The 20,367-nt window shown below is 37.6% G+C and overlaps 1 protein-coding gene across 3 annotated transcripts in view; it reads right to left on the bottom strand.

Moving 5' to 3' along the window:
• Positions 1–231: 231 nt before the first annotated feature.
• Positions 232–20,367, bottom strand: part of ZMAT3 (zinc finger matrin-type 3) — a 36,696-nt gene continuing 16,560 nt past the window's right edge. For 2 of the 3 annotated variants that reach the window (XM_043473684.1, XM_043473683.1), the window contains 4 exons: positions 13,084–13,203; positions 9,953–10,119; positions 9,733–9,833; positions 232–7,681 (listed from right to left, as the gene is read on the bottom strand). In XM_043473684.1, the coding sequence (XP_043329619.1) occupies positions 7,470–7,681; positions 9,733–9,833; positions 9,953–10,119; positions 13,084–13,203 (600 nt within the window). In that variant the 3' untranslated portion in view covers positions 232–7,469. The remainder of the gene's footprint in view (positions 7,682–9,732; positions 9,834–9,952; positions 10,120–13,083; positions 13,204–20,367) is intronic. The other variant, XM_043473685.1, reaches the window with a different exon arrangement.

Genomic DNA, 20,367 nt, shown 5'->3' with positions numbered 1-20,367 from the left:
CCTAGGGATCAAACCAGCGTCTCCTGCAAGTCTCTTGCATTGGAGGCATACCCTTTACCACAGAGCCACTGCGGAAGCCCCGTGAGTTCTAGAAGCAGGTGGCAAATGACATGCAGATGGATAAAAGGTGAATCCTCAGCCATCAACCATCTGCATCAAAAATAACACCTCAGCACCTCAGTGCTGACAATGTACCTTCTTTCTTTGATCCCCAACTCACAACCAAACGACTTGCAGACAAGACTCAGAAACTCTTTTATTAAATTGAACACGAAATGACTGTTATAATAACGCCAAGCCTCTATCAGAAATTAGTACATAAATGAGGATACACAGCCAAAATGAGCCATCAACAGAAGCAGTGTAAATTTTAAATAACTTTCAGGATTCTCTATTCAATATGCTTAAGAAAATAAAACCAAAAGAGCAATTTCAATTTCACAGTTCACAGTTGATTGGCTTCAATCCCAAGACATTTTTGCCATTTATGTGGCCTCAGAACACAGATTTCCAAAGTGGTGACTGGCACAAAGCCCCAGCAGCATACACAGATGTTAAATCCCTGTATGACATTTAGGGGAAATTGTAGGAAACAAACCCAATTTCATACAGTTCTGGCCGGCATTTTTTAGCTATATCCTTTACCAGAAACATCGTTCTAGGGAAACAGTAAAAGCAATTTTAAAAGTTCGCCATGCCATTAAATGAAGGGTTGTAAAGTTTCCCTTGGCTCCACGATTTTATTCTCTAATTTAAAACAATGAGCTAAAATGCAACATTAACAGTGAAAGCAAAATCAGTTTTGCTTCCGGATCTAGAGCATACATCCAAGAGAGGCAACTTATTGTCTTAGCAGACACACGGAATGCTTTAGAGCAGAGTCTGCCACACTCTAGTAAGGCATTTCAAAGCAGACACCCCATACCCAAACTAAATTATTATGGTCAGCTGAGGATAACACAAGGTGGACACCAATTAACACAGAATCAACATGAAATTCTTAGAAAATGACACACATTTACAAAACCACAGAAAGATGCTCAAGTACCAAAAGAAGGTAAAACAATGACCAGCCACTCTAAAAGTTTTGTTCCTGTAAATGCCAGATTTTCAGAATAGAAACAAACCACTTCATATGTGCTTTGCACTAGGATAATATTGTTCATCCGGACACATGGGGTTACTTTTCCTTAAAAAAATATATCATGTAAAGAATATACATATAATCAGTGATATAGAACATTTATTTTCACTAGTGAGGGGGTCACTTAAGCACTTACACAGAAAGAGTTATGAGTGAATCATGAAGGTTATGTAAATGTGAAAGGAAATCTGATAAAACCTGTATTTTTAGTATTCAACAGCAAAGTGAGATTTTTAGCAGTTGCATTGACTTAATAAGAAAGTATGACCATGGAAAAATCTTTTAAGGTCAAAGAATTGTAAAATGTCCAAAAAACAAAAGTCTAATTAGTAAAAATAGATAGTTTCATTTCAAGCGCCCTAAAGGCAGAGTTTATTTTGAAAGCCATGAATTTTATCAAAGAGCACAAGAATATGAATCCAGGATATCAAAATTTCAGTTCTGACTTACCCACTGAATCTTCATAATCTGCAACAAGTCACTTAAATTCTTCTGATTTTGTCCACAAAATAATTGGCATAAAAATAAAGGCATATGTCAATACTTTTTTCCTAAACAGTACTAGAGTAAAGCTAAATATGGTTACTAAGGCTTACAATTTCAACAACTCATTGTACAGTACAATCATTTTTAATCCTGCTAATTATGGCTAAGAGAAAGCATGGGCAGTTACAATTCTCAGGGAATTCAAAGGCTTTAGATAAACTAATGGTTTCAACTTTCTAAACTACTCCATCTGTTCTTCTAGAGTTGTTTTAAACGGCTAATCATCTGTGGGGCTGACCCTTTATGCCTCTCTATTCTCTGGTAGAACAGGTGAAAGTAGTAAAGGGAGAAATGACACCATGGAGGAAAAAGCAGCAGTAGATTGAAATGAGGTATAAGCTGATTTAATAAACCCCAATCAGTAATTTACAGTTTTCTCAAGAAGCTGCATAGTTGAGCAAACATATGTCATAAAAACAGGGATAAAGAAAAAATTCTTATCATGAAGCTTTAAAATATATGACAATTAAGCAATAAAATGACCAACACCAAAAAACTTCAGTTTGAAAAGGAGTTGTCTTCCCTCACTCTAAGCATATACAAAAACAGAAACAAGAAGGCTGAAGTCCACAGGAGAAAAAGACATGTTAACTGGCTCAGGTTATCAACTTCATACACTGCTTGTTAAAAGATGTAAATATGTAAACAGATATTAAACTATAGTTAATTATGCCTATGCTGAATTGTTTAGGAAAGTATCTGAAATTTACACTAAAATGTATATTTTTTTAAAACTCCATTGTTCAACGGATAAACAGAGGGACAGACAAATATATGGTAATATAAGTACTGGAAACTGTTAACAGTAGAATCTAGTGCTAATATACTGTAAAATTCATTAACTTTAAGGTACTTTTTAAATTTCTCATAATAAACTGTCAAAAATGTTAGTATTTCTGCAGTAAAATTAATTAGCAGTGCATTTTAGAGACTCAAAGAATACAGGCAATTTATAATTTTAAATTCATTGAAGTAAGAAAAATTTTACTTTAAAACATCTTGAACCTGATTTGTCAAGGTACCTGTTTTAAATGTAGAGATGAATTATAACAGCACAATGAAGAAGTATTATGCATGACAGTCTTCACACACTTCATGTGCAAATACATAATTCTGTCCTCTCTACAGTATTAGATAAGACAGTATTTGAAAACAACACTGGAATAAAGTTTTTCCAAACATCAATATCAAGCTCTTCCCAATCCATCACACTATCGATCACTAAATATAAATGCAATGCAGATCAAAGTGGAAAAAAAAAAATCAATGACTATTGCCAGCCTTGGACAACTGGATTCATTTTCAGGATATATGGTTCCTGATCAGTTATCATACAGTTTTACTCAATATCAAATTGAGATTGCACAAATAAAAAAAAAAAAAAAAAGATGCAGAACACAGAATTCACAGAAAGCTTTGTTACTCCAATTTCCTATTTTATGCATTGTGACTAATGGCAATAATTCTATCATCTCTTCTTTCTGTGAAATGCTAAAACTTGCTAAAGGCACTCATAATCTGGGCTTAACAAAGACAGGGTCACATGGGACCATAAGCCAGTATTTTTTTGGTAGCTACCCAGAAGGGGAGTTGATAAATGATCCTCCCATTCGCAGCGGGAAGACAAAGTCAAACAGCTCTCAGTAGAAATGTCGTATGAGAAGCTATTTACACAGCTATTTGTCCATTCAGTAAGAATGATAGTAATAGCTCACAATGACAGGGGTCCACCACCAAAAAAATTAAAGCAACAAGACATTCTTTATGATGCATGAAACTTCTAAATGGTGATTTGGCTGGTTGAAAAAAGAAAAGCCAACAAGATGGAATCTTTTTAAAGTATCTGTTCAAAAGCCTGAATTAAACTTTTACCTATACTGACAAAACATTTCTCTACTTCTAAAGCAACTCTGCTGTCTTTCATATATGCCACACCAACTGTTTTGGAAGGTCCTTCCAGCCTGTGTTCTGACAGTGAGGAAACAAAACAGATTAGGTTCCAAATCCATCACTCCTAGGCCTCTCTGTAGAGGACATTATGCAGAACAGTTACATGTCTGCCCTGACACAAGGGAGACTCGTTTTACATGGGTCACTGAACAGTCCTCCGACTGTCGTTGTTCATAGTCCCCACTGATTCAGGAGTGAGGGAATCGCTAAAACCACCATTAATCCTTCAAGTCTATCTACAGAGGAAGACTTAATTAGATGTACAATATATATGTATATACACATACATGTGTATATATATATATATATATATATCTTTAATCCTAGTTCAAAGTATAGATACAAGCAAGCACACCAGTATTGTAGAACAGCTCTATAAAATAAGGTGGATGATCTCATGCTTTCCTTTCAGCTGTTTAAGTTAGAGGGACATGGAGATGATCTCAGACAGCCATGATTTTTCATTCAATCTCAGGGTTTCAAAAAATTCTAAATGGTTTTCTAAGTTTATCAACTCAAGAAAAGGAGCAACAGTGAGGAAGAGTTGGAGGAAGTTTTTGCACATGGTATAGGGCAATTATTCACCTTGCAGATTTCAGTGCAATAAGAGACAAATAGACACACGTCATAAACAACATGCACATATTTACAAGTTGTGATACATGACATACAAATACAAAACCAACAAAACATTTTCTCTTCAATGTGGAGTTGAAAGGATCACATGGCACACTCAGCTCTGTAGCTGAATATTTTTGAAAAAACACTTCGAAGACATAAGCAATCTAATCTTTTAATTGGAACACCAAAATTTTTCCTTTACATCTTCTTGCCCTCAATATTTTAGAAGAGTTTCTAATTCTTATCTTCAACATTGATTTCTGAATGACAATTTACATGAAGATATTCACAGAGAAGAGGCTTTGATGCTCTGAGTTCTTGCAGATCTAGAACTAGAATCTACTTATTTGACTAGAGGTTTCCCATTGGTTAGGCCTCTGTCCATCCTTGTATACAGTACATAAAAAGATATTAATGTGATTCCTGGGGAGCACAGGGTGCAAATTCTAAAGGATATTACAGAGCAGGACCTGACTTTACTAAATGAAACTGACAGAGATCACATATCACTGAGTGCAGTACTAACAACAGCTTTCTTTGACAGGAAGAAAAAAAAAAACCACTGTCCATAAGGAATGCATGAGTATGAGAAACTATACCATGCAGAGGTGTATTTACCTAGGCATTTCCTGTCTGACACCTCTGTCACCGTCTGTTTCGCCTATGGAACACAGGAGAATACTGCAAGGTAACAAGCCCAAAACACAACCCACTGTCATAGAGATTTGCGATTCTTTTTTTGGACGTGTATGTAACCTTTATAATCATGGAAGTTATTTATCAACTGCCTAGAGTTTGGAAAGTAAGGAGCAAACCCAGCTATTGTAGGCAATATGGTTTCTAAGGTGTCATATAAAGCAAACATCAGTCTTTTTTAGTGCAAAGAAATAGAACAAGTAAGAAACAACACTATAAATCTAACTTTTTTCTTTAAAAGAAAATGCATTTATGCATTCATAACATCCATTAAGGGCACTGAGAGACTAGAAACCTGAATATGCAAGGCCAGGAAAAACACCAAGGCCTTAAGTCCACTGCTATTACATATATAAAATGAAATTGTTAAGTGGGAAGAGTAGAGACGATCCTTTCATTAATTTCATCTGCAAAGAAAAAACTGAAAGTGGATGAATGCCACTTGTATAAAATGTAAATTCTTATCCACAATCTTTTACTGTTATCTAAGGATTCAATGAAATTTTCTCTATGGTATCACATAAAACTATACATACATGGGTTTATATGTGTGTGTGTATGTATATAACTACATATATATACACACATACATATACATGTGTATACATACATGTAGTCACACCAGAGGGGGAAAATGAATTTTTAAATAATCGTAGAACCATGTGGCCAGCACTTTCATATTAAAATCTACCAAAAAATTACACTTAGCAGCAAAATGAGTAACCTACTAACCAATAAGAGAAGCTCTAAATTGCCCTAAAATAATCAATTATACTTTATAGCTTACTGCAAAAAAGTGTTATTATACTGATTCACAGGTCTAGACAGCACTTCAACAGAAGATTATTTCATTCTTCTGTTTCTGGGAGAAAATAAAATTACTAAGTAATTCTACTTTTCAAAAAACCATGACTTCAACAGAAGGGTAACTTGATAGTATACCAGAGAGTGTACCAGTATCACAAAACTTAATTTTAAATATGGGTCTAGATAATTCAAAAATTGTTCAGAAGTCCTAAAGGAATGGAATGATGATTATAATTTTCCTTCTCCTTATCTCTTTGCCTACAGAATTTTTAAGGAAAAATAGGAGTTTTATTTTTAATTAGTGATATAAGCAATCAAAAGTGAATTTACCATAGTGCAAAGATATTGCTCAATATAAACTTCTATGAACATGGCCTTTCAAAAGGAGTATGGATGAGCACCCATCTTATCCATGTAAATATAGTAAATAAGTAAAATACAGTTAGTGAAAGTTCATAGAATCCTCCATTGGTTAATCTAGACAAAACACTAGAGCTTCTCATTTTAAAAACAAAAAGCAAAAATAATAATACTGTTCTAATTATCAGATATGAAAGTAATCTATATTTTTATTAATCTATATCTTCAGAGAAGCTGAATTATAAAGAATAATGCCAAAGTTCAGGTATTTTTCTATTGGAAATGATACTAAAATTTGATTAACTGTTTTAAAAAAATTCTTTCTTGGAAATAGTAAAGTAGTGATATTCTTCAGGACAGTCTACAAATTAGCAAGACAAAAAAGAATGTAAGTAAAATGTAAGGATCCATTTATCTAAAAAGTCTATCAAAACAAATATCAAGGGTTCTGAACTTACGGTTGAGACCATCACGTAAGTGCATGTTATTATCATGAAGTAACTCTAAGTTGAAAAATCAAACACATTTCATTTCCCAACACCAGCTGAGAAAAATATATTTTTAAAAAATCATATCTATCCTAAACTCATTGGATATTCAAATATGGGGCTTGGAAAACCTACAACACCATTCTGGGGCATGAAAATGAGCTAATTGGATAAGCTAAATCAACTGAAGGAGAACAAAAAAAAAAGGAGAAAAGAAGGTGAATTTAAAAGTGCGAAATTCACAACTGAAAATCAAGTTTCACTATCTGGAAGTATACAAACACATTAGAAGTGTCTGAATCCAAGAAAACCTGCATTTCAATATGGAAGGGACATGATAAACAGAAAACACTATTCTGGGCAAGATTCTAATGCAGTTTACATAGGATATCCTACTGACAGTTCATTGAGTTGAGATGGTAAATCCAAAGAAACCTTGGGAAACTAAAATCTTTGCTTACCTGCTTTTACTGTGATCTGAAGCAAAAACTCGATAAAATTATTTAACAATACATAACACTAACACTGTAAAAGAATATGAAGTTTTTAAATAGTTAAAGCTCTAAGTGGTCAGGCTACTAGTTGACCAGAACTTGGTCAAGATAAAAAGGTCTGTCTCATGGGGTAGGTCGGTCACAGGCTTTAAGCAGCTCAACATAACTGACCTGAAAAAGCATCATGACTTAAGCACATTCTCTTCCTTCCCCAATTCTGACACCTTATGGTACCACTGCAGGTTATGTGTATTAACATCAAGCAGAGGAATGTACTCATATCGAGAGAACCACAAAGCAGGGCATGTTGACAGAAGGCGAGCAACAGGCAGGACAAGCTGCTCTATCTGAATATGACAATCACTATACGTAGCCCAGATTCTCCATCTCATTCCTGTACCGCTGTTCAGACACCTTGCTTTTATGTTGCTTGCTCTCTAAATGCTGCCGGAATTCCACCTCTTCGCCAGCCCCGACATTACACATGGAGCAGTAAAACTGGCCACTTGGAGTAACACACATGGCCAGATCACGTGGAATTCTCTGCCGAGAGCGGGGATTGAAGTAAGGACCTGCTGAAGCAAAAAGACAAAAGTAATATATTCACTTCAAAATACTCACTAAGCGAGTGATGGTCTGACCAATTATCACTGTAATTTGTAATTCTAAGCTCAAAGTATAAAATTCACAGATTCCTAGTTTGAAAAAAATGGGAAGTTAATGGGTTTTTTAAAATTACAATTTTATACAGGTTCAGTCTAAAAAGCTAAAATGATTCCTCCAACTATTGTCAGAAATGTTACTGCAGAGCCAAATCCACACTCTAAATGGCAATGTCTCTAAAAAGTGAATATATTTTAGAAATACTTTCATTTCTAAGCATTATATCAAAAGTTATGTCATTATGCTACTACTTTAATCCAAAAATTCTACTTCTAAGTATTTCACTAAGAAAATGTTGAGAATTTTTGTATAGAGATTTATGAGGACATTTATTTAACTAGAGTTTATAAAAGTTTTTTGGGGAGGGTAAGGATAAAGGAAAGATCCAAACATACAACTCAAAAAAATCTTAGTAATGAATGTAATGAAAAACTAAACAGTCACTAAAAACAATGCAATAGAAAACTCTATAATTACAATATTTGATTATAATATGCTACTACATTAAATAAGAATATCACAAAATATGATCACATTTCCATTTTACAGAAGTAATACACACAAAAATGTTGGTAGAATTATTGATAATTTTATTTTATTTTTTTATATAACTGACTTAAGTTGGACCATTAGCTCAATACTTTACTGCTTTCCTACTATAATAATAAACATTTAAGGCTTTTCCCAAAATGTTACTTTGACTATATGCTATAAATTTTGATACATTTTTATTACAATTTGATTCTAAGAATGTTCAATCACCAGTATGATTTTTTCTTTGGCAAGAGAGTTATTTAGAAATGTTTGAAAACTTCCAAACACATAAAAATTTTGTGTTTTTCTATTATTGACATCTCATTTACTTGTACTCTGATCCAAGAACATAGGTCTAAATGGCCTTCTGTCCTAAAGGTTTTTGTTTTTTTTTTTAATCTAATGCTAAGACAGCTATTTTAGCTTCCTTCATTTCAACTGAATATTTTCTATCTAATCTTACAATTTTCTTTTTCACTGGGACTTTAAGTTTACATTTACTGCAACAATGATATATGTTTCAGACTTTCGTGAGACTTATTACATTGTGTTCTATATGTCCCTTTTTTCTATGTTTCTTTTGCCTTTCTAGTCAATTTGTTGCTGTTTGTTTTACTGTTCACAAGAGTGACCTCTGCTCATATATGTGTGCACTGCAGGCTGAGGTAGGGAAAGGATGAAGGACTACTCTCCCTACTGAAGATGATCAGAAAATGCAGAAAATATTCCTATCAACTAGTAATTCTGAACTAAAAGTATGTATCAATCACCAAGGAAGCATTTGCAAAACACACACATGTCTGAGTCCCACTCTAAATTTACTGACTGAAAATCTCTAAGTCATGGTTCAACTATGTGTATTTTATAAAAACTCCCCAGATAATCTGAGTCACTCCCCTGGTTAAACACCAGTGCTATCATTTTTATTTTCCCTAATAACTGGGGATTTAATGTGGTGCAGCTTGAAACCAAATATTTCATTTTTATGCTACATTTAAATGTATCAGCTGGCAAATACCAGAAGTAACATAAAGGCACTAAGATAAGACACTTTAAAACAAAGACTCCATTATGTGAAATTCTTGTAAAGCAAGTATACTTCAACTTTTTAAAAAGTTGCATTTTGGGTCTTAGAACCCAAGGATGTATCACCTTTCCATTTAACTCATTTCTTATTCTTGGTTCTTTGAAATAAAGTCATATTCTTGATGTAAAAAAAATTAAATAAAATCCAAATAAATAATATACTAAATAGGAAATAAATAACTAAGACTTGAAATAAACACCAGCTTGAAAAGCCACTAGACCAATTCCACAAAACAAAAGCTAATCCCAAATTCTCAGGTCTATCTATTACCATTAAAGGAAATAAAAATAGAGGACACCATTTGCAAAACATAGCCAAAGTATGTGAAAAGTCACAGAATACCTGAATTATTCTGTACTGCATACATATTTCTCCTATTAGGCATCATCTTATATTCATTCCCGTCTTTCCGGGTCCGCCGTTGACCGACCTCTGAGGAGTCTCTGGAGAAGAGACGTTTTAAAAGAGTGAGATTTCTAAACAAGGCTCCCTTTCAACTCTTTTTCTCTAGACAGTGAGTCTCACATAACACTCTGGCCTAAGAGAAAACGGCAATACCTACGAGAATGAGTTACTCTGAGCTTCCGCCAGCCGCAGCCTCTTGGCATGATTCTTCCCTTGATAGTGAGCCTGGGCCACAGCCGGAGAGCTGAAGGAGGCATCGCAGAGCTTACAGTAATCATTTTCTGTGGCCAGGATCACTCTGCCTCCTGGCTTAAAGGACCCCATCTGACAGCAAAGACACAACAAACAAGGTTTTAAAGTGTGGACTCTGTTCTCTTCTCCTCTAAGTTCCTTCCTTCCAAGAGCTGAAAAATAACCCGTTATGGCATGACCATGAGCACGCAGCTTTATAAGGATAGGAAACTATTCGTTTCAGAAAGAAAGAGGAAAAAAAGGCTGGGAGACACTTAATCGTGGTTTTGCATTACGATCACCTGTATACCAAGCTGGATGAATGCCTCATTGCTATTTTCATTAAAGAAATTTCAGAAAAGAAGTTTAAAAACCCAGCAAGGAAGATTCAGGTCAGCACAGGTTGAGGTCTAAACTCACACTACCAGAGAGAAAAAGTCTTCCCAGAATCCATTAACAAGCATGTACTAAATGTCTACTATTTACAGGGCTTGCAACCTAATGCAAAAGTGACACACAGACATGTATTAAAAACTAAACCTCTATCCCCAGAGTCTATAAATTAGCTACAGATATAGTGTGTGTGTGTGTGTGTGTGTGTGTGTGTGAGTTGCTCAGTCGTGTCCAATTCTTTGGGACTCCAAGGACTGTAGTTTGTCAGGCTCCTCTGTTGATGGAGTTCTCCAGGCAAGAATACTGGAGTGGGTACCGTTCCCTTCTCCAGGGGAGCTTCTTGACCCAGGAATCAAACGCTGGTCTCCTGCATTGCAGGCAGATTCTTTACCATCTGAGTCATCAGGGAAACCCACAGATACAGTATAATTAGGAGGAAATAACCAGAAGGTCCAGACAGCTGTGTTCAGGTTGGGAAACCTAACACAGTCCCTGGAAAATAGCATACCTCAGTTAACTACTGCTGGGTTAACAAAACATGCCAAACTAGATTTTGGCTAAAGAAGAATTAAATATACAATAAAGAATCTGGAAAGTGTATCATACCAGGACCAGCTGAAGCAGACCGCATTGTCTCACCTGGAAGAGAAGATTTTCTGGGGACAGGATAACCGTTTTCAAAAATCATAAAGATTTGTGCTATGAAAGAAGCCCACGGCTGTTTGCCCAGGAGGGTGGAACCAGCTGAAAACAGTCTCTACCAGGAAGGAGATATCCAATTCTAGAGCAGCCTTCAAGAACTAGCACTGGGAAAACTCCTCAGCCTGAAGATCTCTCTGGGTATCCTGCTGTCCTCTGATTCTGTTTTTAACATATCTCATTTACCCCACAAATTCGGGAGGATAGAAGAATAGCGGATACTGCTATCCACATCGTAAGGACTGACAACCAGAAAAGTTATATACCATGGTGTTTAGGAGTAGAGGTCTAAGATCAAGAAAAATCAGTGCCCCACTTTACAAAATCTGTAACACCATGGACAAGTTATTTGGCTTACCTGGGCTTATAGTAAACTTCCAAGTGAGACCGATGCTGCTGGCCCAGGGATCACACTTTGAGAAATAAGTCAATACCTCTGAGTTGTTGCAAGCATTAAATGAAGTTAGGACCCAGGCCAAGAAGGAGGCAAGGAAGGAGCCATGGGCACCCAATATATGGGAGCATCAGAAAACTTAGCTGATGAAAAAATACTTAGTGTAATATTTTCACAAATGAAACCCACAGCCAAAAAAATCAATGAGGAACAAAATATGAAAATTTTAAATAAAGACAGGATCAGCAACAGTGTCATGCCAAACCATATTGCAGCCTAAGGCAAAAGGGAAATCAGTAACAGTTATCCTATCTTTAAGTTTTTGCCATTTTGTTCACCAGTGACTTTTTCACATTAATTTTGCATTTTAAAAATATATTATTTATCTTGATTACTGAGCATTTTAGCTCCCTCTTAAATTCTGTGCCTAAGTCAAGTACATCCCTCATCTCACCCTCATCCCAGGGCTGAATGAAGTAATGTCTGAAAAGTGCTTAGCAGAGTACCTCGCATAGTAAGAGATCAAAGTGATTATTAGTTATTATTATTTATGACCTAAGGGGCTTCCCTGATAGCTCAGTGGTAAAGAATCTGCCTGCCAATGCAGGAGATATGGGCTCAATCCCTGGGTTGGGAAGATCCCCTGGAGAAGGAAATAGCAACCCACTCCAGTACTCTTGCCTGGAAAATGCCATGGACAGAGGGGCCTGGCGGGCTATAATCCATGAGGTCTCAAAGAGTCAGACACAGCTTAGAGACTGAGCACTGAGCACACACATTTATGACCTATAAAAAAAATAATACTTCAAAGACAGATTAGAATCCATATTTCAGAAAGTACTAAAGTACAGGAATATCTTGCCTCAAACACTGATCTCCCAAAGAGTAAATGGAACTTGGCTCTCAAGTGTGGGTCATAATACCAAAGTCCAGGAAGAGTGTGTACAGGCTCTCTGTACAGAAGTAAGAAAGGGGCAGCTTCAAGAAACTGATCTCGCTGGAAGGCAATATATAAAGTCAATGTGGGAACTTTTCTGGTGGTCCAGTGGTTAAGACTCTGCCTTCCAATATAGGAAGCACAGGCTTGATCCCTGGTTGGGAAGCTAAGATCCCACATGCCTCATAGCCAACAAAATTCATAAAACAGAAGCAATATTGCAACAAGTTCAATAAAGATTTTAAAAAATGGCCCACATCAAAAAAAAAAAATCTTAAAAAAAGATAAAGTTAGTAGGACTGACCACAATCGAGATAAATGTTGAAAACCCTTTCTTTTCATTCAGGGCTTCATGTAGACATTCAGGGCCATTTAACCCAGAATTTTCAAATATGCATACAGAAAGCCTCATGAAATCATTTTGTTTCATTTCATGAACCATAACAAAATCCAATGAGAAGTCTTGGGATTCATGAATTTTTGCATTAAATCCAGTTATCAATGAGCTGAAAGCACCAAGAAGGGCATTTTAGGAGTATTGGCTCAGCTGTACCTTGATGGACACACAGATGACAAACTTCATCCATGGCCACCTGTGCACGGGGCAGCTCCCACCCTGACCCTCGAGTCTCACCTGCGGAGGGGCTGAAACAGCTGGGGCAGCCACAGGTTCCACTGCATTGCTCATTCTGGCAGGAGGAGGACAGCTATTTGCTGCATAGTAATTTCGGAGTTTCTTACCATGATTTTTACCCTAGAAGTAAAATGAAATGAGTCATTACTGTGAGGAAAATGTATCAAATTGAGTTAACCTATTTACCAAAAAAGAAAAAAACACATGTTATTCTTTCAGAGATATGCAACAGGGGAGTAAACAGTAGGTAGATTTGATTATTACATCTTAAAGTAGAAGACTCTACTCTTTGATTCTAACAGAATGATTAAATTTATCTGGGAGAGATAAGCGAACAAAGTCAAAAGACATTAATTTCCTATATATTTCTGGAAAACAACCATTTTCTAGTGATCTGTGTCCTCTGCCAACTTGTTGCCATTCAATTGCCGCTGCCTAAATATGAATTTTATGATGCTCTGATCTAATCTATTTTATAAGTCAGTAATGAAATGGATAATCCAATTACTTTTACAAAAATAGCACTTCCAGAGTATCTTTTTACTTAGAAAGAACTCTCCTGGGCATTGGCTCATTTGCCACTCACAAAAATCCTGAAAGAGGAATTTGTTAATGTTATCCATATATGACAGCTGAGACACTGCAATCCAGGCAGCACAGAGAACTTGCCTCCGACACCTTCAGGAGGCCTAGCAGCGGGGTCGCAGCTTGAAGCAAGCCTTCTGGACCCAAAGCGAGGCCCTTTTTCATACAGCATGATGGCTTCAGGGCACACCGTGAACCTCTATTAAAATGGATTTGCCTCTCTCATCATGTTTCTTTTATCATTCTCAAGTTTATGGCTGAGCTGATAAAAACTGGTGGGAAGGGGCAGTCCAAAAGCATCCTAAATGAGGGTTAAACTGTATATTATTCTTTAAACTGCACTGAAAAACCAAACATGTAGGCAAATATTTATATACCATCTACTATATGCTAAACCCTAGAAATAAAAAGGACTAGCTAGCATATGGTCTAGAGGAGGAGACAAATATGTAAAGCAGTTAAAGGAATGAGTGAAATTCCACCTAATGGACCCTGAAATGCCATAAAGGTGCTCTTACCATTATCACAGTGACCTCCAGGGAGTCAAATCCAGGGGTCACATCTGTGCCTTTATTGTACTCTAAGAAACACGATACTATTGATACTCCCTCCTTCTATCATCTTCTATGACTCCCTCTTACCTCCCAGCCTCTCATTCTCTAAAAGCCACAGTGTCCAATGCACTACCCTCAGCCCTCTTTTCTCTCCATCCATACACAAACCCTGGTTATTTTACTCAGTCTCATAGCTTTAAAATACAATCAATAAGTTGGTGATTCCCGAAATTACCTATCACTATTCCTGTTATGGACTGATAGCTTATGTCCCTCCAAAATTCCTATTTTGAAATCAAATCCCCAATGGGATGGTAGTTGGAGGTGAGACCTTTGGAAGGTAACGAGGTCACAAGGGTAGAGTCTAATTAGTGCCTTTTAAAGAAGATATCAGAGAGCTCCCTTGCCCACTTTCCACCATGTAAGGATTTAGGAGAAATCAGCTGTCTGCAATTTGAAAGAGGGCCTCAGAACCCACCCATGCTAGATCCCTGATCTCAGACTTCCAGCCTCTGCAACTGTGAGAAATAGATGTTTGTTGTTTGAGTTACCCAGCCTACGACAGACTAAGACAATCCCTGACCTTCAGAGCCATACAGTCAAATGCCTCCTTGCTGTCCACACATTGCAGCCTTAAGAGGCAGGTTTGTGTGTGTCTGTGTGTGTGTGTGTGTGTGTGTGTGTGTGTGTGTGTGTGTACGTGCTAACCTGTGTCCGACTCTGCGACCCCACGGACTGTAGCCTGCCAGGCTCTTCTGTCCATGGGATTTTCCAGGCAATAATACTGGAATGGGTTGCTGTTTCCTCTTCCAGGGGATCATCCTGACCCAGGGATCGAACCCACATCTCTTGTATCTCCTGCACTGGCAGGCAGATTCTTTACCATTGTGCCACATGGGAAAGCCCCTTAAGAGGCATATCCAACTTAAAACATCTAAAACATAAGTTTTAATTCCCTCCCTACCACAGAACCATCTCATCACCGCCACCACCACCGTTCATCCACGTGTCAGTAAATGACATTACTCTCCACCTAGTTACTTAAGAAAAGCCAAGGAGTCCCTTCCTTGATTCCATCCCTCCTTAAAGCCAACACATTCAACTGATAAGTCACTGTCTCACTTACAATTTTCCAATGGCCTCCTACTACACTTAATCAGTGAATCTTTCCTGTAAGCCCTTTTTGATCTGGCCCTGTCTACTTCTCAGATTTTATTTCACCCAGCTCCCCGCCCCCCTCCTCATTATGTTCCTGCCTGACAACCAAACACATACACTTAAAATGTGCCAAACACATTAACTCTAAGGCCACTGCACTTGCTATTCTTTCTGCTTAAAATGTTCTTCTTTCCAATCTCTACATGGCTGGCTCCTTCTTACCTTTCAAGTCTCAATTCAAACAACATCGAACAACATCTCACTCAATCTGAGGTGTCACCCCCACTGACCAACACTTCCCCCACCCAACACACACACACTGAATCACCTTACCACACTTTCCTGTTCTATTTCACCACAGTACCACTTATAACTAACTGAAATAATGTTTTTTTGCTTATTTTTTTCTCTTTCCTACCCTCTGGAATGTAGACTCCTTGAAAATAAGGACCTTGTCCATCTTATGTACTGTTCTAGTCCCAATTTCTAGAACAATTTCTAACACATGGAAGACAGTCACTATATATTTGTTGGCTAAGTGAATCACTATTAGAGTGGAAATAAGGAACAAACTGCTAAGAGAACAAAGAGAAGGGAAGGCTTACTTCTGCCTGAGAGTACCAGGGAAAGCTTCCCTGAAAGGGGGACATATGAGTTATCTTTTAAAATGAGCAAGTTTACTAGGCAGGTAAGGAATGAGGGAAAGATAACTGTTATCAGAGGAACAGTGTAAGGAAACAGCAGTCTGCTTGAGACGGTCTCCTGGATCCTTTGGAAAAGAGGTAGGAGCTGATACACACAGGGAGCTAATTGTGTATAGTTTTGTCGATAATATAGACCTTGGACTTTAAAGGCAGCAGGGGGCTCTGAAGGGCTTTAAGCACAGCAGTTAAATGACTGAATTGCATTTGATAAAGATCATTAGAAATGGAAAGATAGAAAAAAGAGCCTAGAGAATGAGGATCCAGAAAAGAGATTGAGACTGTCTGGTTAATGAAGTAAAATGGAAACTAGACAACTGTAGCATTATGGAAGTCTAGAACAAGGTGTTTCAAAAAAAGAGTCTAATTAGATATATTATAACCCAGGACATTTACTTGCAGGTATTCCAGACAAAAGCATACATATGCGGAACTACCTATAAGAACAAAAGAATGGGAAAGACTAGAGATCTCTTGAAGAAAACATACATATAAAGATCTACCTATAACAACAATAGAATGGGAAAGAGTAGAGATCTCTTCAAGAAAATTAGAGATACAAGGGAACATTTCATGCGAAGATGGGCACAATAAAGGACAGAAATGGTAGGGACCTAACAAAAGCAGAAGATATTAAGAAGAGGTGGCAAGAATACACAGAAGATCTATACTATCTGGCTCACCTAGAGCCAGATATCCTGGAGTGAGAAGTCAAGTGGGCCTTAGGAAACATCGCTACGAACAAAGTTACTGGAGGTGATGGAATTCCAGTTGAGCTATTTCAAATCCTAAAAGATGATGCTGTGAAAGTGCTGCACTCAATATGCCAGCAAATTTGGAAAACTAAGCAGTGACCACAAGACTGGAAAAGGTCAGTTTTCATTCCAATCACAAAGAAAGGCAATGCCAAAGAATGTTCAAACTATCACACAGTTGCACTTATCTCACATGCTAGCAAAGCAATGCTCTAAATTCTCCAAGCTAGGCTTCAACAGTATGTGAATCGAGAACTTCCAGATGTTCTAGCTGGATTTAGAGAAAGCAGAGGCACCACAGATCAAATTGCCAACATTTGCTGGATCACAGAAAAAACAAGAGAATTCCAGAAAAACATCTACGTCTGCTTCATTGACTACACTAAAGCCTTTGACTGTAAGGATCACAACAAACTGTGGAAAATTCTTCAAGTGATGGGAATATCAGACCACCTTACCTGCCTCCTGGGAAATCTGTATGCAGGTCAAGAAGCAACAGTTGGAACTGGATATGGAACAATGGACTGGTTCCAAATTGAGAAAGGAGTAGAGTCAAGGCTTGCTTATTATGGTCACCTTGCTTATTTAACTTATATGAGGAGTACATCATGCGGAAGTCTGGGCTGGATGAATCACAAGCTGGAATCAAGACTGCAAGGAGAAATATCAATAACCTGTCACCAGTGGTGCCATATGACACCAGTCATACGGCAGAAAGCAAAGAGGAACTAAAGAGCCTCTTGATGAAAGTGAAAGAGGAGAGTGAAAAAGTTGGCTTAAAACTCAACATTCAAAAAACAAAGATCATGGCAACCAGTCCCATCACTTCATGGCAAATAGATGGGGAAACAATGGAAACAGTGACAGACTTTCTTTTCTTGGGCTCCAAAATCACTGCAGATGGTAACTACAGCCATGAAATTAAAAGATACTTGCTCCTTAGAAGAAAACCTATGACCAACCTGGACAGCATATTAAAAAGTAGAGACATTACTTTACCAACAAAGGTCTGTCTAGTCAAAGCTATGGTTTTTCCAGTAGTCATGTATGGACGTGAAAGCTGGACCATAAAGAAAGCTGAGTGCCGAATTGATGCTTTGGAACTGTGGTGTTGGAGAAGACTCTTGAGACTCCATTGGACTGCAAGGAGATCAAATCAGTCAATCCTAAAGGAAATCAGTCCTGAAAATTCATTGAAAGGACTGATGCTGAAGCTGAAGCTCCAATACTTTGGCCACCTGATGGGAAGACCGACTCACTGGAAAAGACCCTGATATTGGGCAAGACTGATGGTAGGAGGAGAAAGGAACGACAGAGGATGAGATGATTCAATGGCATCACAGACTCGATGGAAATGAGTTTCAGCGAGCTCCTGGAGTTGGTGATGAACAGGGAAGCCTGGCGTGCTGCAGTCCATGGGGTCACCAAAAGTCAGACAGGACACTTGGACATGACTGACTGACCAAACTGACTAAAGGACCCAAAAGAACTGTTAGCAGAAGAACTGTTTGTAACCACTGAAAAGTGGAAACAACTGAGGTGTCCAACTACAGGATAATGGATAAAATGTAATCTGTTTATACAATGTAACACTATACTGTGGTGAAAATATAAATCCTAGGCCCAGTGTGACAACAAAAAAGATTCTTATAACAAAAAGTTGAATAAAAAGAACATATTGGAAAAGAAGATATGTAAGCATAATCACTTTAATATGAGTGTTAGAATATGAAACCACTACATTTTATGTAGGAAGATATATATGTAGCAAAAATACAAAAAAGTGGCAGGTGGGGAGGTGGGGGACAAAAATACCAATTTAGTATGGTGGCTACACCTGGGAGCATAGGAGCTCGGTTCAGTTCAGTTCAGTCAGTCAGTCGTGTCCAACTCTGCAACTCCATGGACTGCAGCACGCCAGGCTTCTCTCTCCATCACCAACTTTCAGAGCTTGCTCAAACTCATGCCCATCGAGCCAGTGATGCCATCCAACCAAGAGTCAGTAATGCCATCCAACCTCTGTCATCCCATTCTCCTCCTGCCTTCAATCTTTCCTAGTATCACAGTCTTTTTCAATGAATCAGTTCTTCCCATCAGGTGGCCAAAGTACTGGAGCTTCAGCTTCAGCATCAGTCCTTGCAATGAATATTCAGGACTGATTTTCTTTAGGATGGACTGGTTTGATCTCCTTGCTGTCCATCAAGGGACTCTCAAGAGTCTTCTCCAGCACCATAGTTCAAAGGCATTCATTCTTTGGCACTCAGCTTTCTTTACAGTCCAACCTTCACATCCATACACGACTACTAGAAAAACCGTATCTTTGAGTATTCAGACCTTTGTCAGCAAAGTCATGTCTCTGCTTTTTAATATGCTGTCTAGGCTTGCCACAGCTTTTCTTCCAAGGAGCAAGTGTCTTTTAATTTCATGGCTGCAGTTACCATCTGCAGTGATTTTGGAGCCCCAAAAAATAAAGTTTGTCACTGTTTCCATTGTTTCCCTATCTATTTGCCATGAAGTGATGGGACTGGTTGCCATGATCTTTGCTTTTTGAATGTTGAGTTTTAAGCCAGCTTTTTCACTCTCTTCTTTCACTTTCATCAAGAGGCTCTTTAGTTCCTCTTCGCTTTCTGTCATTATAGTGGTATCATCTGTATATTTGACGTTGTTGATATTTCTCCCTGCAATCTTGATTCCAGCTTGTGATTCATCCAGTCTAGTCTTTTGCATGATGTACTCCTCATATAAGTTAAACAAGCAGGGTAACAATATACAGCCTTGACGTACTCCTTTCTCAATTTGGAACCAGTCCATTGTTCCATGTCCAGCTCCAACTGTTGCTTCTTGACTTGCATACAGATTTCTCAGGAGGCAGGTAAGGTGATCTGGTATTCTCATCTCTTGAAGAATTTTCCACAGTTTGTTGTGATCCACACAGTCAAAGAGTAGTCAATGAAGCAGACGTAGATGTTTTTCTGGAATTCTCTTGTTTTTTCTGTGATCCAGCAAATGTTGGCAATTTGATCTGTGGTGCCTCTGCCTTCTCTAAATCCAGCTAGAACATCTGGAAGTTCTCGATTCACATACTGTTGAAGCCTAGCTTGGAGAATTTAGAGCACTGCTTTGCTAGCATGTGAGATGACTGCAACTGTGTGATAGTTTGAACATTCTTTGGCATTGCCTTTCTTTGTGATTGGAATGAAAACTGACCTTTCAGAAAGGAGCAGCTTAGTTGGGAAAAGACACAACTTCAATTGAACTGAAGCTAGATGACTCTAGCTTTTCATTCTAGAAGCTACATGACAAATATGCATGTCCATTATATTATTTCAAATATTTTTTATGTCTGAGGGGCTTCAAAAAGATTTTAAAACACCAACAACAAAAAAAACGGAGTGGTTCTACCAGGTCAGGACAGAGAAGTAATATTGCACTTGAAAAGATACAGATTAACAGATATATAGATATAACAGATACAGATATAACAGATATAAAGAATAACCTTGGTAAGAACCACTTCAGTAGAGTAGTGGG

This window comes from Cervus canadensis, chromosome 7, assembly GCF_019320065.1.
Source record: "Cervus canadensis isolate Bull #8, Minnesota chromosome 7, ASM1932006v1, whole genome shotgun sequence".
NCBI lineage: Eukaryota > Metazoa > Chordata > Mammalia > Artiodactyla > Cervidae > Cervus > Cervus canadensis.
Note: the sequence above shows the minus strand (reverse complement) of the source record. Positions and strands in the feature narration are given on the sequence as shown.